Here is a 24,364-nt window from a genome sequence, read left to right on the forward strand (position 1 = left end):
GTTCTAATTCATATCTTCATGGATCCCTCTTCTTGGAACATTGACCGATCAACATTGTTGCTTTAATGACTTTGGTGCCAAATTATCTACACACGATGTGTGTTTGTTTTTTGATGCCGCAACAAACCAGCTTATGTGGCGGCTAGGCGCTATGAAGGTGCCATGTTTACTGTCGTTTTTAAGAGAGTTTAGTTACAGTGGTGTCAGCTTCATGAGGATCTAAAAATTGTATGATTTTGTTTTGTACTTGGAAATGCTGACAAACAAAGATTCATGACCTGGCAGAAAAGGGAAATTCGAACCTTCGATGGCTACAGCCTTTGCAGTATGATAGAAGAGCTTAATCCACTGGGCCAGGCTTGCCTTCTACACAAGGAGGAATGTACTTTCCTGATACATGTATGAATGACTGATAAATACTAGTAACTCGAAAAATACAAGATGACCATTATATTGTGTAATTAAATTAATTAAATGCACATTCACACAACCACACACACACACACACATTCACACACACACACACACACACACACACACACACACACACACACACACACACACACACACACACACACACACACATACACGTCCATATATGTGCAAAGCCTTCAAAGTACTGTTCGTGATCTTACAATAACCATATTTCTATATTAGGCATTGTTGACGCCCAGGTATGCTTCAGAATTTGAAATATTCTATTTTGATGCCATGTAATATCGTGTTATTATATGACATTATATTTTTAATATTATTTAACACGATAGACACACCATGACTGACTCTGAACATTCTGAATAAAACCTATATATGTATATATAAAGAAGCATATTTTTCATATTTGCTGAGAAAAAATCTCTTGTTACGTATTCTTATTCTTATGCGTTGAAGTTGTCATGATAAGTTTTGCATTCATTCAATCAGACACACACAAATTCCCATCTATTACCTATCATCTTGCCCTGTACTGAATGAAAAGTCTGTATGTTAGAATATCTATACGACAGGCACGTCTAGATAAGGGTAGTTAATCTCGGGAATCGTGTCTTTTACAACAAACATAACATGCTCGTATTAGTTTAATTTATAAATTACTATTTAGAGCAACAAGCCTTGTCTAGCAGACATTGTCTAACAGATTTATGTGAATTCCGGATCGTGATGAGAACATTCTTGTCTGCAGCATGTCATGATTACATTACGATCTCATCAAAGGACTGACCTCAGCGTTATCGCTGAATCTGTATCCAACAGCGAAGATAACTTCTTATAATATCAGTCATTGGCTGGCCAACGTCAGCCACGTTCGTTATTGGTGGACATCTACTGACAATGTACCCAATAGACATTGGAAGAATATACACGTGTATTTGGGGTAGAACATTAAAATTACGATTGGTCCTTGAGAGGTTCGGTAGTTACCCTTCCAGGTGTATAACATTCATAGAATACCAAATGTGAATTATTATAATATAATAAAGATTAGAAAATATTGACAGATACCTGACACAATTCTAAATACATCTCTGATTTTCTTCTTAATCACACCCACACACTTGCACAAATGAGAAATCATCTAATAATGATATTATTAGCTTTTAAGATCATGTAAAATGCAAGCTCAGTGTTATCATTGTTCCATGCAGTCCTTTCATTGAGTTACAAAAGAGAAAATAGTACTCCAAAACATCGATGTTAAACCGATAAAGACATAACCTAGATCTTACAAAGACACGTATTGCAAGAGAAAGGTATGCCACACGTAGACATACTTCAATCCAAGACCGTGTTTGTGAAAATGGAGAATCCGTATTATGAAATCGATGCTAGCGCTTCAACAAAGCCCATTGCTTACATAATCCATACAGTAATTGATGGCCGAACTCATTAAGTCCGAGGTAACATTTCTCGGGCCACTCGATGCAGTGGGACAACGCGTGAAGTGCTTCGTTGGTAAATATGAAGATTGACTCGCCTTGAGCAAAGACAAACTTGTCCCAAAGTACAATCTGGAATCACGTTAGATACTCGACAAGAAAGTCATGAAAGTCTGTTTCTTCCTCGTCCTTCTTATATACGTGGATGCCACTGGATCTATCAACTTAGGTGAGTGGAGTTAATACTCAAATATTACATTCTGATTTTAATCATTCTTGGTTATGTCTGATTTTAATCATTCTTGGTTATGTCCTATATCCCTAATTCCTGTGTACCGATGTTGCCATGTCTCACTGTTTCCTGGTATTCAAAACAGTCTGTCTCTATTGCACTTTTACATATGTGTATTAACTCCTAGTAATCTTAAGATAATGTAGCTAATCAGCCTTCAATTTAATCTATTGTTGAAAGTGTTTGATTAAGATGTGTGATTGTTATGAAAGGCGTATATTCCCATCATACCGACACAAGATACAATACAAAGGGGTTAGATGTATATTAATGGTTTTAAAGAACGACTAAACTCAATTTTTGGTACTCTTTTTATCACTGCATATTAAAGACTTCTGGTTAGTCATAAACGGAACATCATTTAAAAAAAAATACCAAGCGCTCAAAAGTTGCTAAAAAGCCGTCTACTTCTCTCTCGCCAGCAAACGAAACCGCAGACTGGTTACATAACTCTGTCGCCAGAGCCCTGCAGTGACGTCATAGAAGGAACGATTCTCATTTAGTTGTATAGAATATGTGTAGGAAGCTCGTCATTTTGCTGATTGCTCGGCAAAGACATGCCGAATTGTTGTGTTGCCGTCAAATGCTCCTTGGGGTCGGGTGATTGTGCCACTATGCACAGATTTCCACCGAACAACATACTTTGTGCTTAAATTGGTTGTTAGTGTGTGCGAAGCGAGCGATGTGGAAACCTGTGGTATATACTAAATCGGATGGTTCGCCCCCTACCTCGCTTACAGGATAGAAAATGGAGTTCAAGTTTCATGGAGTTTATAAAATCAAGACTGCTTACTACACATTGCTGACCAACAAAAGGATTTTGCATGAATATAACGCTTTCTTCCTCGGAAACGAGGTTGTGGTCTAAGTGACAATATTATCGTAATATTATATTGACCTCCGCCTCGCTTCCAAGAGTGAAATTGTTATGTCTTGTAAAATCCTGATGTCCATCAATATAGTTTTGCTTATATGAATCACGATTCGCACGCACGCCCTTGTGTATGTCGTCTGTATCATTACACTTCACGACGAAAACAATGATTCTGTTGAAACCTACGACAACTAAATAAAAACAAAATGCAAATATCAAAATTAAAGTTGTAGGAGCAATGTCAGGCTATTACCTTCTTCGAGGAATGTATCCATCAATATCCACAAAAACGAGTGATATGTAATTCATCTGCAGATTTCCCACGTGATGTCTCTTTTAACAGTCTAATATACGAAAACGTGAAGTTTCGTTTCAGTGTTTTCACTCTGATGTATACTCTCATTGGTCACCCAAGATAGCACACCTGGCAACTAATTGCATAATGTGCGTCATTCTTTTAAAAAAAGTTATTTAGTTAGCCAATAATGAGCAATCAATCAATGTATTGGCGGTTAATCCTTTGAAAGAAGGGTGTTGTTTTTACATAGACACAGACACGACAGAGTGTGTTCAGTATAGATTAGTAAATATACAGACATAAACACTACCTTTTGACAAAGCCCCCATTTAAATCCCCATAAAACTAATTAATCAATCATCGTGTTATCGGTTAATCCTTTGACACAAGAAATGCCAAATGGGGGCCTTTGTCGGGTAAAACTAGGCAAAGCAGGAGACAAAACTAAACGATAGTAGATTGTGAGAACATATAGCTTTTATTTTTGACAACAGCTGTCGCGATTTCAAATTTGTACAAACCTGTAAACGAAATAGTCTACCCCCTGAAATGTAGATGAATTCTGCATAGACCCACCGCTCTGATTGGTTGACATTCCGTTTGTGTCCCCCTCCCCCTCCAACCCCCCCCCCCCCCCTCCCACACACACACACACACACACCCGAAACCAGAACCAGAACCCATGCTGAGAATAGAGCCCGGGCTTGGACGTGGCGAGCTAACGCTTTAACCACTAGGCTACCCCACCGTCCCAATATTTAAAAAAGCGGGTAGGACTTTAACATTGAGCAAACTACACGCAAAGAAATTAACATGCGTAACGTGTAACATGTGTTAAATGAAAGGTTAACATATGTGACAAACATAACATAAAACAAGTGTAACAACGTAAAGAAAAAGAAGTGTAAGACATAACAAAGATAGCATAATAATATTACAAACGTAACACATTGCAGATGGTACATTTTGCAAATGGAAAACATAAAAAGTATACGCATAACATATGTAGCGTATACCATGTGTTACGTATGGCAAGTCCAACATATAGCAAGTTTAACATATATGTCAGATAGGTGTAACATTACGCAAGTCGAATATATAAGCATACCCATTACTAATTAACATATACTAAGTGTTATGTATGGCACGTGTAACATATATGCCAGATAGGTGTAACATTAGGCAAGACCAAAACATAAAGAAAGTATACATGTCACTAATTAACATACATTAAGTGTTACTTATGGCAAGTCCAACATATAGCAAGTGTCACATACATGTCAACCCGTGAAGGTGCGGGGTAGAATAGGCCTTCAGTAAACCACGCTTGCCATGAAAGGCGACTATGCTTGTCGTAAGAGGCGACTAACGGGATCGGGTGGTCAGGCTCGCTGACTTGGTTCACACATGTCATCGGTTTCCAGTTGCGCAGACCGATGCTCATGCCGTCTATCACTGGAATGTCTGGTCCAGGCTCGATTGTTTACAGACCACCGCCTTATAGCTATATCATAATTATTCTTTCAATATTTGAAATTTCAAATATCATTTGCGAACCAGAAGGCCCTGTTTTGGTCGCGTGCTTCGACAAATGTAAAAACATGGTGAAAACTTGGTGTTTCAGTGACGAACGATGTTTTCTGCTTCAATGCAGTGAAGATTCCTTATATATCGCCGTCGAAATGGACTTTTTCCCGTAACTGTGTCGTCCGTATGGTGGCCAAGGACTAAATAAGTCCTTGTGATGACGGTGTCGTGATGTGGGAAGCGTATCAGTATGAGATTGCCCTCCTTAGACCCCATCGGGCGTTTGTGAGATGACTTTGGGCGACCTTTTGCGTGAACGTCAAACTGCTCCCAAGACATTAGACCAACTGTCGCGGGCGTTGCATTAGAAATAGGGCAAAATTCCACAAGGTCGAATTAAAAGACTTATTGACGCCATGTCGAGTTTTGGGGCTCATCGTGACCACAGCAGATATTGAATACAACGCCCAGCTGGGGACGGATACTTTTATACTTTTATACTTTGGAAGTAAATGATCCAGATAGAAGATAACATATCGCAAATGTAACATATAACAAGCATAACATATAACAAGTATAACATAGCAACTGTAACATATAGAAAGCATAACAAATAAGTACAGTATTTAGCAAGTGTCGCATACAAAAAGTACTTCATATAGTCAGTGTAACATATAACACGTATAAAATATAGCAATTATAATATGTTGCAACTAAAACATGTAACATGTTTAATGTATATCAAGTGATACATATGAAGTGAGTGACATATAACAAGTACAACATTAACCAAGTATAACTAGTGTTCCCCCTAGGGTTCAGAAAGAGCAGGGTAAATTCATGGAAAAAGGCACTTCATAACCTCAAAGGGCATGTTGGTGAGGAATATTGAAAGAACAACAAAATGTATATGAAGTCAAATTGTCTTATGATTTCAGTTCAAAAGTTCGTTTTTACTCTTCTCAGTTTGTATTTTAGGATTAGAATTTGAAAAAGCATTTCAAATCTGGAAAATATACACTTGCCATAGTAAACGACTGCGACTGAGGCGAAAAAAGGCAGGGCGCAAAATAAAAAAGGCAGGGCACAAAAGTCAAAGGGGAGGGCACTGCGCCCTCCTAAATGTGCCTAGGGGGAACACTAATAACGTGTAGCAAGCATAACATAATAGCAAGTATAGCATATGAAGATATAACGTAAAGGAGTATAACATACAACGCACATGAGAGAAAATAAGTGTAACATGTAAGATGTATAACACATTACATGTGTAACATGTAAGAAGTGCCGGTTCTGTGATCAGGTTTCGTACATCACTGAACACGTTTCATTTCTGAACACTTTTTCTTTAGATTTGCTAGTTTCAAGCTAAAAGTAGTTCAGTCATAAGACCAATGATGAATCAGTGTCATGTTCCTTTATTCATCTACTTTGTCACGGTCGTAAGAGTGTCATGCTTGCTCAATACTAACGTTTACACAAGGCGTCAACTTTGCAAGACCACTATGTTCTTCAATTGCATACAATCTTGCACTCAATTAATCACCCTCTTCAATTCTGCAGTTCTTTCTTTCTTTATTGACGATATGTATTTTCACACTCGCTGATCACGCACAGTTTCTTAATTCATACTTAAGCCGTTCCATGATTTGCTGAAAGCAAGATATGTCTATACACTATCCGAGTCTGTACAGGTTGGAAAAGTAAGCTCAGGTAAAATTACCAAACTGAAATGTTGCTCAACTCACACGATTCCTTCTCTCATAGGGAGCGTGACCTATCAAGCCATTATATTCCGACTGTTGTTTGTTAGGTATAATTGGCTACAACGCAGATGATGCTGCAGAGTTTGACACCCCGCAACCCTTCTCCAAAGAAAAGATTTCATTTATCAACATTTCACTAGGGAATCCCTTTCAACTCTCTCAAGGCGGTGAGTATCTGGAGCAATCGTGGTTCACATCGGGCGGTCAGGAAGGATATTTCAGTCTCGTTAACACCTGGTATAATTCCTTTATGATACGAATGATTGATACCGTGATACCGTGAATATACTGGACAAACATAGTTAGGGATATATGTGAATTCTGAAATTGTGAATAATGATGTATCTATTCATTGACATGCTGATAAAATATCAGTCATAAAAATACCATTATCCCCAACTTTTTGTACAGTATACATGGTTAAATGAAAATATGAATAATATTAAAATTGTATTCGCTTCATCATTCACATTCTAAGAAACTTGAGAGGCATTTAGAAGTTGGAACATTAAGGAAAGATATGAAAACAATATATGGATGAATAACTTCTTTATTACAGTGAAAATGACATTACGATGTAGGTTCTAACATCGTTATCTATAGTAAAGAGGTTGTTATCCCACACAATGTTATCGCGTTATGTTATGATATTCTGATAGATGGTTATTAATTTACAGTCACAAAGCGTTTGATACAAGAACAGAATGTGCTTATAGTCCGTGAGAACATGTGCAACAAAATAGCGTTCAGTTTTAAAGAACAACGACTGAAAAGGCCGATAGTATGTTTCCGGTCACGTTCCCAAGCTCTGCCGTCAACGCCAAACTACTATCTCCCGATACAGGACTTTGGATCCAGCATCTGTCAGTTGTTGAATCAGCTTCAGTGGTCACAGGTTCACATATTTGCAGAGGATAATGATGGTGCGTATCGGACAATGTTATTGTCTTATTGACAATGTTATAGTTTTATTATCAATAACACATTTTGGTCAGGAACCTGTAAAGATTTGGTTTGGTCTTCAACAATCCATGTTTGTCGGAAGAGGCAACTAACGGGATCGGGTTCGCTGATGTGATTGACAAATCTGAATTACTCAGATCGATTCCCATGTTATTGATCACTGGATCGTCTGGTCCAGAATCGATTTTTTGCAGTGACACCACATAGGAGAAATATTGCTGTGTGTGGCGATAAACAAAACACAAACAGGACTTTTTTTTGCAAAATAGTAACGTTACCTCGGATATTTCAGCTATTCCTTTGCATACCGAAACATGAATCTCATTAACCTATTTAGACAATGACATACGTTTCAGCCGATCCGAATTTTCTCGTGTGAAAATAGACTCCACAAATAACTCTGGTTACACTGAATTCCAATTCCTTGTGTCATAAGAAAATGTTATTTACAAATGAATTTTATTTTTATATTTTAGCATCACCGTATTTCTATATTTTATGTCGAGATTTAGGCAGAATACCTTAACTAAGAAATCACAGACTGCCCCTTTTTGATGACGTCGTAAAATGATTCAAAATACATCTAGTTTACTGGTTACACTTCTTATGTGTTTGTTGCGCATATTCAATGTAGTTCTGCAACGCACAATATGACTGATATAATGTCACTTCCGTACCAGACCGTCAAATGTTTCTAGGGGCAGAGCCTCGTTTTCATACTGATTAATATTTATGAAATGAGTTCCAGTATACAGGAGCCCAGCAAACAGGAAAAGAGGCTGTTCTGTAATCTGTGTTTTGACTTGTTTACGTTCCTAATGGTGACAGTAGATTTCGTGCAGCATTTCAGGATAGGAAACGTTTCAACCATGATCCAATTGAATAAAACTGTTTGAAAACTCTCAGTATTCAGTAATTCTTGTGTTCAGTTCTTTAACCATATAATAATCAAATAACTGTTTGCTTTTACACAAATAGCGTCATGGGGTTTAACAACAGTCTTGAAAGCAAATGGGATAACAAGTTCCTCAACCCTGTTCAACTCGTCCAGCAGCCAAGAACTCCAGACTATGTTATGGAGAGTATTACGAAGTATGTTACCTTGGCACATAATGGTACTGGGCAGGCAAGAGGCGGTGCGGCATCTTCTTGAAGAGGTACTGTAGGCCAGAGATCAAGCCGAAAACATGCTACTGTCTCAGTTGAAAAGATGTTAGCAGTATTCAAGCAATATTACGACGGAGACACCAGAAATGGCCTTCACACATTGTTGAATGGTCTTCGGCACTCCGAGCGAACGCTTTAACCAACAGACTACTCCGAAACGTCCCTCATGCTGGAAAGACGCTTCTGTTCATTGTGGAACAGATTTGGCATCGGCTGTTTTCCAGCGTGAACTGCATTGGCTCTTGTGAACTGCCAATGCATTAATAATGTCATCGTCTTTGGGATGGTCGGGTAGCCTGGTGGTTAAAGCGTTCGTTCAGTGAACCACATGGTGTCCCCATGATATTGCTGGAATATGGCTAAAAGGGGCGTAAAACCATACCCACTCCCTCAAGTTACTCGTCTTGTCTGGTCAAGGTCGCATATTATCGTGTGCCTTGTTTAATATACTTTGTTACATCAAAATCATAACGCTGGTTTCTTCACTTAAACCCGGAGTTGACACATATGACCGCATTTTCAGTTTGTCTGTCAATTCTGTAGACTGACAGTTTGTAAAGTCTCTATCGTGACAGAGGAATGCGTTATGACGTTCCCTACAGAGCACACATTCAAAATTTAAAATGACTGCATACACCATAAACCAATATCTTCAACGCCCATCTCCTTTTAATGTGCCGATTGGGCTCAGTTTAAAGCTGCCTTTAGTAATATATTTCACTGTGGTGGATACCAGACAGACACGAGTGAACGCTTTAGCCAATGAGCTCACCAACCGCCCCTTCTCAAAAGTAGTTCTAACTGACTGTAAAGCCGACTATCGGACACAACGGCTCGTGTTAAATTTGAGAGTGCAAAACAAAATTAACGTTTGATATGGTTTACATCCAAAATATTCCCAGCTCAAAATGGTTTACATATAAACATGCTGAAAACTGCATCGATGTTGTAATAGAGGATGTATATGAGATGAATTTGGGTGTTTAGCATCTGTATATCGGGTATATATAGGGGCAAACATGAGTAAAGATCGGCCCGATCGAGCATCAGGTGAGTGAATGACATCTATATGAAAAAAATAGGAACAACTGTGAAATATATCAGTATACGGTAAGACTTGTCTTGCAGTACCCTACACTTACCACTTCACGCCTACACAGCACTGTTATTAATATACTGGACAAAATAAGTCAAGGATATTGGTATTTTTATGACTGATGTTTTATCAGTATGTAAAGGAATAAATATATTCATAATTCATAAAGTACACTGATATATGTCCAGTATACAATAGAATTGCGCTTGCGCAGGTGCACACTCGCACATACACACACGTACACACGCACGTACGTACATTCACACGCACATGCTCAGTGTAACAACCAGACAAACAATTGTTTGTATATTGTGTTCTTTCCCTTGAAACTCTGGCAATACTCTGGGTTACTCCAGGCTGATCAGTTTGATGTACGTCATGGACGTCAAACCGACCTGCGATCCTCGTCCTCTTGGTTGATCCTGATACTAGAAAACGATCTGGAGGTGTTCCCGAACAACAGCTGGCTCGACAACGTTGCCGTCATGACAATGCCCGTTGTTGACATCCAACGCTTGATGAAGGTATATGAAGGACAAGCTTGCCTCTAAAACCCTGACATTTATATTTTGTATATGGTATCCTCATTAAGTAATGCCTCTGGCGTAAAAGGGTCATATGAATCAAATGTCTTGATATAGAGCTCTATAAGTGTTGTAATTAGCATGTTTTTAGACTATCAACGTTATGGCATATTGCTGGGAATTCATCCATCGACTGACTACTTCACCATACCTGCTGACTGAGCTCTGTTAAGACTGATATTTGTCTTTTGATCCAAGATTAAACAACGTTAAAGCATAGATAAAAGCAATTCAATACGCCTCTCTAGCATACATTGATATTTCACGAAAGGCCAAACGTACTGGAACTTTGTTGTTATGAATAAACTGAAAAAGCCCCAACATGTTCAAGGTTTCACAGGAAAACGATAATGAGTCACCATCTATTTGTACCGCTATTAGTTCGGTTGCTGACATATTATTCTGTTTCACAGGTAACGTGCAATGCATATTTTTTTCAGAATCCGTTTCAAGGCAGGATATATGAAGGCAATATATTTACGCTCATGTACAGAAAATATGGCCGCGAGTTTGAACATGTTGGCAGATTTTATGTCAATAGAACTCTTGATGTAAACGACAACGTTTTTCCTAATACCAACTATGGATTGAACGGGAGGACTTTAGTAGCGTCAACACTTCGGGTAATCCATTTTTTGTTGCTACGTGTAGATGTCGTGTTGTTGCATATGATTTTCTCGTTTTTGTATGTGGTTTTCTTCAGTACGCGTTTTTCTTGCTGCTGTGAGTGAGGTTTTTTGCGTGTGGTTTTCCTTTTGTATATGGTCTTCTAGTTTTTGGTGACTACGTTGATGTTGTTATGGTGTTCTTGTTGCATGCGGTTTTCGTGTTGCTATACGTCGTTTTCTATCTGTTCTATCTGGTTTTCTTGCTGTTTCGGTTTTTCTTATCTTTGTGTTTTTTGTATGTGGTTTCTTGTTCTTGTTTGTGGTTTTCTTGTTGTATGTGGTTTCTTGTTGTTGGTGATGGTTTCTTGTTGCTTTATGTGGTTCTCGTGTTGTTTGTGTGTTTCGTGTTGTTTGTGTTTTTCGTGTTGTTTGTTGTTTTCTTGCTGTATGTGTTTTTTCCTGTTTGTGGTTGTCTTGTTGTTTGTTGTTTTCGGTTTTTTTTTTTTTGTTTTTCTTGTTGTTTGTGGTTTTTATTCTTATTGCTTGTGGTTTCTTATCGTTGTTTGTAGCTTTCTTCTTTTCTCGTGTGCTTTTCTTATTGTATATGGGTTTATGCTTTCTGAATTTTGTTGTATTTTTATTTTGTTCTTGTACGTCTATAACTTGGTGCATGTGGCTTTCTTGTTATTTGTGGTTTTCCTGCTGTAGGTGGTTTTCTTGCTGTCTGTGGTTTTCGTCTTGATGTTTGTGGGTTTCATGTGGTTGTGCGTGCGTTTCTACCTATTGTGTTGTTGTTTTGTTCATCTTGGTTCTTTTAAACATTTGTTTTGCTGTGTGGAATCTTCTAGTTGTTGGATATGTTTTTTTGCTGTTGTACGTGGTTGTCCTTCTTGTTTGTAGTTTTCTTGGCTTGTTTGTGGTTTCCTTGTTGTATGTATTTTGCTTGTTGTATGTGAGTTATTTGCTTTATTGTTTGTCGGTGGTTTTGGCCTTGCACGTGTATTTCTTGTGCTTGTATGTGGTTTTCTTGTTGTTGTATGTGTTTTTCGTGTTGTTCTTCGTGCTGTGGTTCGTGTTGAGAATATTTGGACTTAAAGGTTTCCCATAAAGTGTCATGCTAATCCACATATTTGAAGACAATAAGCACATAATGATTAATGGTGTGACTATACATTTGTTTTTGTTTCAGTGGCCCCCCTACACGTACATTCGAAATGTGTCAGGCAAGATCGTGTTTGAAGGAATATGTATCGACATACTAAAGGAACTCTCCGTCTTAATGAACTTTACGTATGCCGATTCTATATTTTATATGCAGTAGATAGTCAATTTTGCCATTACACTTTTGTTTTGAAGCTGAAGGATTATACTGATGGTATCATTTATTGATAACGTCTCCAGTTATCTTTATGTTGGTGGAATAAGGGCATTAAATTTTATCCATCATGATTCTCATCACTTGTTGTGATAGGATAAATCAATAGTAAGTCCAAAATAACAGATCGATCAACAGGATGTGTGATTTTCATTTCTACAGGTTGTGCAGTATCATTTCTGATGTGTATCAGGCGCTCCAATTGTTGACAAATGCATTATGATGTCGTTCGTATATATTACAAATATATTTCAATTCAATATTTTAGTTTTAAGCTAATGTTTCCTCCGGATATGGAATGGGGAGTACAAAAGAGCGATAACACGTGGACAGGACTTGTGGGGCAACTTGAAAGGAAGGTATGTTATAGAGGTAAATACATATCCATTGCTGCTTGTTATAGGATTTCAAAGAACATCGTAAGACACTCGCTCATTAGGTGCTCAAGGTTACAGCGTTGAAGGTATTAGTAAAGCTGGGACTGTTTTGTTAGTTATTTTTAGAAGTCTGAATGATGTCATTAGTTGTCGTTATTATGTAATCAATTACTCAACCTGTATCCATGGTGTTGTATGTCGACTTCATATGTTTGGTCGTGTTCTTCAGGAGATTGATATGACCGTAGCAGCTCTTGCCCAGACGTACGAGAGACAGCAAGTAATGGAGTTCAGTTACTCAATAGGTTTTGACATAGGGGCCGCCGTGTACCGTATACCAGACCCAGAAAATTCAAGTTGGCAGCTCTACCTGAAACCCTTGTCGTTATATACCCATCTTTGTCTTGGCATCACCTTCCTGCTGATGGTTCTAGTTTTGTGCACAACGAGGTACAGTCACAAGGTCACTGAAGGCGGAAGAGGGGATGCATCCGACACCTGGCTCATTGTGTTTGGATTGATGATACGCCAAAGTGAGACAATGACCAGAATTAATGACAATCATTTTTCAGGCAACGGGATTAATGTTATGGTTGTGTCAATTACGAAAACGTAAGGGTTAACTTCTTGAATGCAAGCTTAGTTCTTTATGGAAAGGTGGACGTCGAGATAACTAATAGTTTAAGCGAGAGCTCGCCATGCTTAAGGTGCGCGTTCGATCCCCCACATGTCTCCGTTGTGAGTTTGCTAGAATATTGATAAACACAGTCTAAATCATACTCACTCACTCACCCTGAATATAGCAGCCAAAAATATTTACGATATGTCCACTGAACAATGGTTATTTTGTTATAGCATGAGCATTGATTACATTTTGGAAATATCTGTAGGACAGGTTTCCATTTTATATACCCATTCCTTCTCTAGACACTTGAGAAAATATATAGATTCTGAAGAGGGTTTGCTCCTTTATTCCAGATCATTAAGAATGAAAGTTTTATGTTTTGTTTCAGGTCCATATGTAAATCAAATGGGAGCCTCAAGTAACATCCTATTCAGTTTTATCTGTGTGTTCGGCATGCTATCAAGTGCCATATACAGCAGCAATATGATAGCCTTCTTTACAGTTTCAAAAGTAGTGCTACCTTTCACAACCTTCGAGGAAATGGTACACCAAGACACTTACACGTGGGGTACTCTCGGTGGATCTCTGTGGAGCGACTCCTTTGAGGTACGTACTGTGCTTTTACACTTCCTTACTATCGTCCTGTTCTTACTTCCTATAACTTCTCAAAGATCTTGTCACTGATTATACCATAGATAATCGGTTTTAGTCGATTACAAAGATTCGTACAGTGATACTCAATTTGAATAGCTGATTTATTATGGAGATGACTGAATAGCATTATCACGATTGAATGTATGTGTTAGTAATAGCTCGCACTCAGATCTGCTTGGTGACAAATATGCACACTAGTTACAGCTTCTTTTAGAACTAACAGGGCCGATGGGACTAGACTGGAGTTTAGGGTGATCGCTCGACACGCTAAAACACAAGGGTTCATTTCTCCACGTTGGTCAACTGCGCCAGGATTATTTGTAGTCTTCCCCGATGCGATGATGGTTGAAAATTGCCAAAAGAGGCGTTAAACCATACTCACTCATTCAAAGGCAATAGCAATGACTTTTATTGGTTCTTGTTGTTAAACCCTGCACCCAGCGGAATGATTGAACAGGACATCGCGTGACTGACATCAAGAGCATAGGCTCTGGCAACTGTGAAAGATGAGAAGCTATCAACCCATCCCCCAAACCTGAACACCCAATCCATGCAAGTGCTCATAGGCAAGGGTTGCTTCTTATGTTTGAGTCTAACATCCCCATCTCACAGGCAGCACTGTTGCCGTTAAGCTATTTTCGGATCTGGGATAGCGACAATCATTAGGACCAAGGCGGCTACAACGGTTCACTGGCTAAGTGTGTATTAAAACCAACCATAGTCCAGGCAGAAAAACATTTGACTTGGAACAAATTGCAACAGATTGTAGTTTCCCCACAGTGCATTTCTATGCGATTCTTAGAACACAATACCAAAGGAATCCAAGCCTGGATAATTTGTTAAAATTGCCGGCTAATATAGGCAAGTTATCATACCGCTGCTTTCGAAGGACACTTTTCAATGAGTTACGTTATGAAACTTTGGTAGTAAGAATTCACGTAAAATAGGTTGTAACATGCTTAATGATACATACCACAAAATCCAAACTGGCCTTCAAATTCGAAGGATTCCTAATTTATTACATATAAACATGACATGTACGCCACATAAGGTTCGCAAATAGTGTATTTAAACTCTACCATCATGCTAGGGTATATTCCCAAAGAACTGGTGTGAAGTGTAACATGCTGGTCCTGCCATTGCGTCATGCTAATATGAATGTTCATGAGCACCAAAGCCCATGGAATCATCTAAAACAAATGCTTGTGGTACAAGACACAATCATCCAAGGCACCCGTTGTATCCATTCCAGTTATATTTATTGTCGTATTTCCAGAAACTTGGTCAAGAATGTCTGGAATAGCAGTAAATTTCCAGCTTAGGATTTGAATAACCTCCAGTCTTTGGCGACCTTGTTCGAATGTCCATGATGGTGGTAGCCCGTCCATCAAGAAAACTGTTAGCGTGATTATGTAATGTGATTTCATTTATTATCCAGATTTCCAAAGCCCCGATTCATAAACAGTTTTGGCAAGGAGTCGTGAATCTCAATAAAACTGACCCTGATGTGCTCCATGCATCCGAGCTGGTACATAAGAAGAAAGTGATTGCGGGAAAATATGTCTTTGTTGTTGAAACCGACATCCTTGAGACATGGATACAAGATGACTGTTCACTGAAGTTAATACCAGGAGTAGCTTTCCCCATGCGATATTCCCTTGGTTTACCTCTGCATTCACCATATAAAGGGATTATTTCGGATTGGTAAGAACGTCTCTTTTATGCTTCTTTTAATGCCCTTCATCAACATGGCTTGGATCTTTTAAGACAGGGTGGTTAGATGGTTGTTGGTTTCTGGTTTAATGCTGCATGACATAGACTAGCTATATGTAAATAATCGAGTCTGGACAAGACAAATCCAGGGATCCACTGGTTAAAGAAGTCACAGCTCCAACACTGTAGGCGTCAGTAAGGGTTCCCAAACGTTCGATAATGGACATGTGGAGGGCATTTCCAAATTTGAGACAGTGGTAGCGATTATGTAGACGCAATTACTTAGTTTGACTACGAAAAATATATGTTCCAGGTATTTTAAGTCCAATCTTTGACCTGCCTTTGCGTGTGTTTGGGGCGTGTGGCACCAATGTTGTAAGGTACTTGCACAGACACATCAACTTTGTTATCGACCTACTTGCTATATGTGTGCCAGGTCAATGATCGGCGTGCGGGCGATTATGTCATGGTTTGAGAGATAATGCAAAAGACAAACGTACAGGTTTTGCTATTGCAAATGAACATTTCACTAAGCAGCACTGCGTATGAGCAGATTTTTACCTACAAGATGAGAATGTCAGACCATACCACGACTTATTCATCGCCGGCTATCTCTGACGAGAAGGCCTCTGGATATTCGAATAGTCCGCTAGGTCCCAACTCATGACCAACACAGAGCATTTGTGGGATGTCCTCGAGAGGCTAGTGGACGAGGGCAACACGCAATATGTAATCAGTGTGTATGTGTTGTCAGCACCCAAGACACTGACGAAATTACAGATCTCATCGTTATTACACCTTCACTATCCTTTTATCAGTTGCCATATTTTTCTCTGTCATCTGTCTACCTCTATATAATTTTGTTTCAGGTTACTGACATTTTCTGAACGAGGCCTGTTTGATGTCTGGAGAAGAAAATGGATGCCCAAAAATAATTCATGCTCAATGCAGCACACGATGAAAGGCAAAACTGTCACAGTCTCAGACTTACAAAGTTCATTCTATATTCTTGGAATTGGAAGTTGTATTGCCACTGTATCACTGATGTTCGAAACTTGCTTTAGCAAGCAACAACGTTCACGACAAGAGCATAAGAGTGAAGGTTAACAATCACTTTCAAGCGAACTCTGTTTAGACTTTACTAGATGCGGCTCCTTCCACAAAGCAAACTTTACTAAGGTTAACCTGAACTCCCATACTTTAATCATTGCACTAAGGTTTCCTTAGACGTAAGAAACCATAGTGCAATGTTAAAGAATGGGAGTTAAGGTTAACCTTAATAAAGGTTGCTTTGTGAAAGGAGCCCTTAGTCGTCTTAAAAAGTGAAACCTTTCCGGCTTCTCCAGGGTGCTACGGGTTGACGGAATAACATGGCAATTCTTCAGAAACTTCTGAATCAATGATGTGCCGGAGATCTGTCTATGGAATGTATGATAAAATATATAACATATTACAATAAAACTGTTCACATACAATACTCTTGATTATACATCGATTAGATGTGTTATGTGTATTGCGTTAGCTTTGGGGAATGTATCACCATAGACTGACCACCCCACTGTCCCACGTCTTTGTATGAAAGCGTATTCCTTTCATTTGTGGCTATTGTCGATCAGAGTACCCGCTAATGGTCCCAAGAGAAAGCTCACCGTGGCAATACCATGATCAAAAGACACTTGCCTGTGACAAAACGTTAGCTGCGAATGTGTCCAGGAAAATCACCGAATTGCTAAAATTGCGTTTGGATTTTATAATATTTGACTCTAACGAGAATATTTCAGGAACTAACGTAAACAGTTTATTAACAGACCAATAATCTCGTCGTGTAATGTGTTATATGTGTCCCAAAGGGGTAACCAGCTCGCAAGATAAGCGAAATCATCTTGATGTTTCACCTCTGTTTACCTCACCTTGTTTGTGTCAGCCTGCGAGGGACTGAGGCAATGAGAAGCATAATGGGAAGGGGATTGCCCCCGTTGTCCCTTGATTCCGTTATCTAATCAATTCTAACTTGGATCTTCACTGACATGATCACCGGTGAATTTTATCAAATCTTTTATAATCATAGCAAAGAGAGATTATACATATAGCAAGGCCTGTTATAACCGTTCCAAATGAACATGTAAGAATTATGTGTGTGCACACGTGTACACACCTCTAAGTAAAAAAATCGAAATGTTTCCACCAGACAAACGGAGGTGCTCGGTATATGATTATAAAAGCCTATAACACCATATTCCTTTATGTGCATTTTGTTTCAATAGGGAGCATTTCAGTTACTTCAAGATGAAGGCAAATTGATGTATCTCAACCAAATGTCGCTATCTAACATGATCCAGTCTGGATGGATTCTGAAAGCCTTTGACGACAGAGATCGATGACATTACCCAGTAGCTGCCTATTACTAACCCATGCAGCTGCGATTTTGCAAATTTCCTTACAAAATGTCAGTTACAAACGAGAGAGAAGAGAAGTGGAATCTCCATCTACGGCAACATACACTGACTCTCTAAATTCTTTAGTTATATCACGATAAGTCAGCTGCCATAGACAACGTCTTACTGTTTGAGAATAGACCAGAGTAGAGTTTTTCACACTCTTGTGAAACTCATGACGCAGGGGAACTATTGATATATATATAGTGGATCAATGATCAGAACTAATGTTGACAACCAGCATCTCTAAAACCGTACAGGCTTGTACCCTAAATCAAATCAGGAGAAGAAACTGATATACGAAAATCCATTCCGTTGTTTCAAAAGTTAGCAACATATGGACATGGAGACAGGTTCTGTAACTAATCTCCTGTAGTGATTCCAAAAATCTGTCAAACCACTTCGGATTCCATACGTGCCGACGTACTTGATTTGAACGATAGTGTTGGAGCAGTCATCGATTCTTAGTATCGATTATGGGTCAGATTTAGAAACAGCGTTCACACATTTTGTGTCCGTACAGCTTCTGTAATTTTAATCATTTCGACTTGTTTTAGTAATGTGATTTTCCAGCATGTACTGGATGCCCTTCTTCTTGGCTTCAAGTTCGACTGGATTCATTTGGTATTGATGTGGTTTCACAGACACCTACATCTTCATCATAATACCACCAGGTACATCCGGAAACATGAGTGCAAATTCTTGAGTTTTATGCTTAGATGACAAATCACCTAGGAACGTAATTAACAAACATTCCGTAGTCTGAGGCTAGCATAGTCAGCAAACCATCACACTCTACACAGTGACATATCGTATCAGTATTTTGGTAATTTCTCCCTTAGACCTAATGCCATAACATACATTCATTTTGTCCCAAGATTCTATAAAACTGCCCAAAGCACAAAGCTTCGGATGCCTATTCTGATATGATAAAACCTATTTACCAAATTCGGTTCAGACCTACCTTTGATCATAGCTCCTTCATGTGCTTTAAAGGTCCACGAACAGTATGGTCCCAGGCAAGGTCTAAAGGACTGGAAGCTGAGCACTTCCTAAAATGGGAATATCTAAAATGGACATATCAGAAACTTGGCATTCGAATGATTCTGTTAGGGTGAATAATCATACATAAACGTATGAATGTGTGCAAAATAAACTGGTTAAACATCATTAATGGCAGAATTGGGCAAGATAAGGGTATTGGTAAGGACTGAAGTGTTATGTTATTTCATCTCCAGACACTTTAAATCATGTTTCTGACTTTAAAATTTAAATCTTTGATCCCTTTATTCCTGACGCTCACTCAGCCTTGTACTCCTGCTTTAAATATGATTTTACAATGTAAATAAAGATCCAAGTGAAACATGCTTTACAACAGACAAATGTCAGGACGACTTTGGAAAAGACACCATGTGCATGCCGGGATGATGGACATGATTCCGTTCAATCAGTTTAACAGCACTGACAATTCATGTTAAATCGATTCCTTTCGCCCGATGATATTTGAAATGATGACATTAATAGCATTGAACATGATATTAATAACATATTCTTACAAACAGCGAGACTCACTTTTGGTGCAAACCGTGTTAATCGTGGTACCAGACCAGGATGTTACAGAGCCTAGTCCTGATACGGACATCAGTGCAAGATCAGTAGGGGGCGGTATCAAAAGGCAAAGAAGATTTTCAACAAAAACAAAAGCTTACAAAACAAAAACATTTTGTAAACTGTAGCGAACGTTATGAAAACGTTCCTGGCAAGTTGAAAAATAGACACGTTATGTCGTCGAAATGTTTGTTTGAATGGACAGTTTTCTATTTACGTGTCATGCACAACCGTCTCAGCTAAAAAAAATCACCCACAAAAAGAATATGGTGTCATCTTCAGCAGCATTACGACGAGAGTATTTACATATAGCTTCAACTGTTAAACTTTTTCCTTAGTGTACGATAAAATCACAATAACAACAAACTAAATGGGCTAATGATGTTCTACGATTTTATTATTGATCTACGTAAAAAGAGAAAAAAAATCTGCTGCGGTTCTATTAGTTTTCAGAATGTGTTGACAATATTATGTGCCTAGATCTGTGGAAAATGCTATCAGCACAGAGTATTGATGCCAAGCCCGTTCGACTTATTGTTAACACATGGGATGGCATTGATTCACGTGTGTGTTCAAATATTATATACTCCTTAAAGTTTCCCAGCTTTATTGGTGTCCGACTAGGGATAGATTTCTCCCCAGTGCTATTCTCATTAAGTTTTAATGATTTGGTACCGATATTCAGTCATAACATTGCCCCCGTCTTTCTTTTGAGTCGAAGCCACTCGACGGGTTGTTTGATATGTCCGCTATTAGCGCTGATTTATGCCGATGATGCAGTATTATAGGCTTTCAAGAATCAAACACTGTTTGATGCATTTAAACTTTATTGTAAAACAGAAAAACAACAGTCATAAACAATAGCAAAACATTTTTTTTAAATCGGCGGTACTAAGAGAGATAAGAGTTAACAAAATGGGGATAGGTCAAAAGTCAAATGGACCGAAATCAAAAGTCAAAATGGCCAAACAATAGAAACATTATAACAATTTACAAACAAAATCTGCATCTGGTGACCAGTTGGACATCTCCGCTGCTTTATGGCTGCATAAAGAAGAATAACTCAACCCAGCTGCGCTTCTGACGATGGGTTCAAGAGTGTATGTCTGAAGTGTGTTTGAATGAACTTTTGAGAAACTGAAAGTAGTGTAGTATCGTAACCGGATATACCAGTGATGGAATGAACTGATACTTTAGTGCCTTAAATTTTAAACTATTAAACTGCCATCAAAACAAAGACATGCAGGATGAATAAAAACTTTAGTGGCTCTGACACTTAGCGCTTAAAAACTTAAAATTATTAACTGTATGTACTACCATCAAATGTAAACACATGCTTGGCAAATATACTTATAATATTTATTATTGTTGTGATGTTATGTGTTAACAATAGGACATGAGTACGAGAACTTTAATTTCTAACATCGTGCCCACGAGATACTAAAACGTGCGCATGAGAAAATATAGTATGCGTACGATGTAACAAGAGTGAGCACGATGTAACCTAGTGTGTGCACGATATAATATAGTGTGTGCACGATGTAATGTAGTGTGCACCACACATGTTATATCATACACGCCACTGATTATATCGTTTAAACATGCGATACGATCTTGAAAAGACTGTCAGAGATAACCGTTATACGCCAGCCAGGTTGATAAAGTCGGAGAGCTGTGGCAATAGATTTGTACTTTCCTGAGGGAAAATCTTGTAGAGGCTCTTTGATGGATATAAAGTTTGGTATCAGACACCTTAAAAACATGTAGAATCTGACCCAGATGCAATAATCGAAACATTGTATGAAGGAAGGAAAATGCTAACACCGTGCTTCTACTTCACAACCACAGAGACCGTTTCACCAGCTGATCTGCCAGACGTAAAACTGAAGAGGAGCGAGCCAAACAAAAACAAGATAAAGGAATAGACTGTACAGAAAATGTGCCAGAGCTGGGAACTCCTATGATTGTAGATTTTACAAGTGTTTGGGGCAGTGGCAGTTCTGGAGGGATAGCATGTGGTTCCACTGTTGTAGAGCCTGTGCCTGATCGTCATTATACCGAATCAAAGAAAGAGACACAGAGTTCGGATGGCAATTCAGACCCCATCGAGACTGCCATTAATGATTATAGTTGAACGCAGTTTGGACCCTTCTCTCAAGAGCTTAGTGATGCCTCAGAATTCACTTGCCTTTCACATTCCCAGAGCAGAAAGTCATCATCAAAAAGCAAAGAAGACAATGTCTGAAGGAAATAATATCACTTTTCAAAGATCCACCAATACTCTCTAACGATTTATTTGTTGTCATGATATTACCGTGTGGCAGTAAAAAATTGGGCAAAGGCGATGCTATGCTCAAAGACAGCCTATCTGAGTTTTATGAAGTTTGTTGCACTGGGCGACAAGATTTTCAAGTTGCGGAATGGAGAGCTACTGCCAGAATTATTTATAAAGGTTGGCCAGCTGCTAACTACTTCCCAATCTACCTGACATCAACACCAGTCGGAGAAGCAATGTTTGGTTGACATTTCTGCGATCTAACTAAAGCGTTTCTGTAAACTGGCCCACATCCAGACAGAAAAAAACATCGAAACAGTCTTGGAAATTGTTGGCACTGATGAGTTATTGGAGGCGTTTGATGTCTTGAAATGTAGAAATTTGTTTCCGAAGAAAATGTTGTTATCATTGTGAAAGAGACTGCTCACAAAGAGCGGATGCAGAAGCCAAAGCATATCATTAACTGTTGGACACACATAATCCTGGACCAGGGATCTGTAATTAGTCCACGAGACCTTAACAGGGCCTACTCTGATCTTTGTCAAAATGCTTGTTCCTCCATGACTTATGGTGTTACCAGATGTTCTTTTCTCCATTGCTATAATTAACCAAAGCTAACGTTATGACGTCGTAAACTCACATGACCAGAGACTGTTACCAGGAGATGGTGCGCCAGTTGTGTCAGTCATGACTAGGACTTGAACCTCAACTCTGCAAATAATTATATTATGAGGCAAACAAAGTTCATGAGTTCATGAAAGCACTAATACTATCGCACAGCTTGTGATGAAACCTGGAAAAGTAAAAGGAACCCTTGTGCTTTCATGTGATTCCTGATTTCGTCTCTCAATCAACTGTAATACCTTTAGCTAAGATGCTTTACTCTACTTAAACCACCAGTGGTAATATGCATGACTAAACGTCTGGACCTGGCACGTTTTGTGCTTCACTTTAGGTTTGACAAAAACATGAACAGGAAATACTAAAAGATTTTCTTTGAATTCTTATGGAAATCGGACAGACCAAGGAGTCATATTTTGAATAATGCGTCCAGAAGAGTAAGTTTCTACACATTACACTACAGTTACAAATCCTGCCTCAAGGTCTCTCTCAGAACTGTGTGCAACGTGGCTGCTTTATATGGGTCGTGCTGAAGTTCCACGCCACGTTCGTGCATGTATATCCTCGCCAGCACAATGATGTCGTCACCATCTCATGGAACTTGGTCATCCAAGTGCACACATCTAAGCAGACAACTGAAGGTTCAGGTTCGACGGCAGACATATAATCTCTTGTGGTGTAGATTTCAGGGAGGGAGTGCAGTATGTCTGGTCTTCCTCCATCACCATCCGTGGAAGAACGTATGTGATGCGCATTCTGTACTCTCTGGACTTCTATCAACTCAGGCTGCACAAAATAACACTACATTTCAAGTGAAAGTGTCTAAGTGAGGACTAGCTATTCGGGCTGTAATGCTTTTGTCAATACAATCGGACAATTCCGGCATATAGTAATGTTTTCGAGTAATAATGTTCGCACATTATATTATATCGCGTGGACACTAGGTTACATTGTGTGCACACTATATTACGTCATACGTAAATTGGGTATCTCTAGTGCACAATATATCAATTTTAAAATGTCGTTCTTCATTTCGTGCGCATTTTCATTTCTTTCTAGAGAATATACAAGAACTATCTTATTCATATAACGTTTTGTGTTGAGATATGAATGCCTTGGGGCCCTCTTGGCGTTGAGATAGTCGTAAGTGCCATACATTAACTTACGACTATCTTAGCGCTGTGAGAGCTTCGAAAATCTGGACTCATAACTGTTGAATAACAACTTTGGTCAAATGCTGTTAGTTATGCACTTCAGCTGTATATAGGTAATGGTAGAGTAAAAAGGGTGATACTAGTGGTGAACTTACGTATTGTGGCCAACAAAGGTCTAATGTGAATGATTATGTTTTTTGTTTACGAGATTGTTTTAGCAATTTATAAGAGTTTAATGTTCGAGATCGAGTAGATTCTGATCTACTCCTTTGGAAACGGCTTCTCAATTCGGTAACGTTATTTTTTATGTCAATGATTCAGTCAACAATGTCAAAGATAAAGCTTTTTGGAACCATTCATTTACAACAACATTTTTGAGGACGTAAAGAAACGGATAACTCTGTGCTATGAACATCTCGAGGAACTTGTAAATGAAGCTAGTAAAAATTATATTCATGTGTTATTGGACAGCAAA

The 24,364-nt window shown here is 38.7% G+C and overlaps 2 protein-coding genes across 3 annotated transcripts in view; both read left to right on the forward strand.

Annotated features, from left to right (window-relative positions):
* The window catches only part of LOC137294163 (glutamate receptor ionotropic, kainate 1-like), a 31,705-nt gene extending 31,269 nt beyond the window's left edge, over positions 1–436 (forward strand). For both annotated transcript variants that reach the window (XM_067825149.1, XM_067825148.1), the window contains exon 12: positions 1–436. This exon is cut by the window's left edge and continues 474 nt beyond it. The gene's annotated coding sequence lies outside the window, so the exon portion shown is untranslated.
* Positions 437–11,006: 10,570 nt separating this feature from the next.
* Positions 11,007–17,271, forward strand: LOC137295387 (glutamate receptor ionotropic, delta-2-like). The gene is made up of 7 exons (XM_067826725.1): positions 11,007–11,067; positions 12,242–12,342; positions 12,696–12,786; positions 13,034–13,337; positions 13,818–14,035; positions 15,522–15,787; positions 16,666–17,271. The coding sequence occupies exons 2-7, from the start codon at positions 12,332–12,334 to the stop codon at positions 16,901–16,903; spliced, it is 1,128 nt and encodes a 375-aa protein (XP_067682826.1). The 5' UTR covers positions 11,007–11,067; positions 12,242–12,331; the 3' UTR covers positions 16,904–17,271.
* The last annotated feature ends 7,093 nt before the right edge of the window (positions 17,272–24,364 follow it).

Source organism: Haliotis asinina, chromosome 8 (assembly GCF_037392515.1).
Source record: "Haliotis asinina isolate JCU_RB_2024 chromosome 8, JCU_Hal_asi_v2, whole genome shotgun sequence".
NCBI classification, from domain to species: domain Eukaryota; kingdom Metazoa; phylum Mollusca; class Gastropoda; order Lepetellida; family Haliotidae; genus Haliotis; species Haliotis asinina.

Excerpts from the sequence above, each read along its gene's own strand:
- LOC137295387 (XM_067826725.1), top strand. Across the intron at positions 12,787-13,033 it reads TGGGGCAACTTGAAAGGAAG|GAGATTGATATGACCGTAGC; the intron begins GTATGTTATAGA and ends CGTGTTCTTCAG. Across the intron at positions 15,788-16,665 it reads AAAGGGATTATTTCGGATTG|GTTACTGACATTTTCTGAAC; the intron begins GTAAGAACGTCT and ends ATTTTGTTTCAG.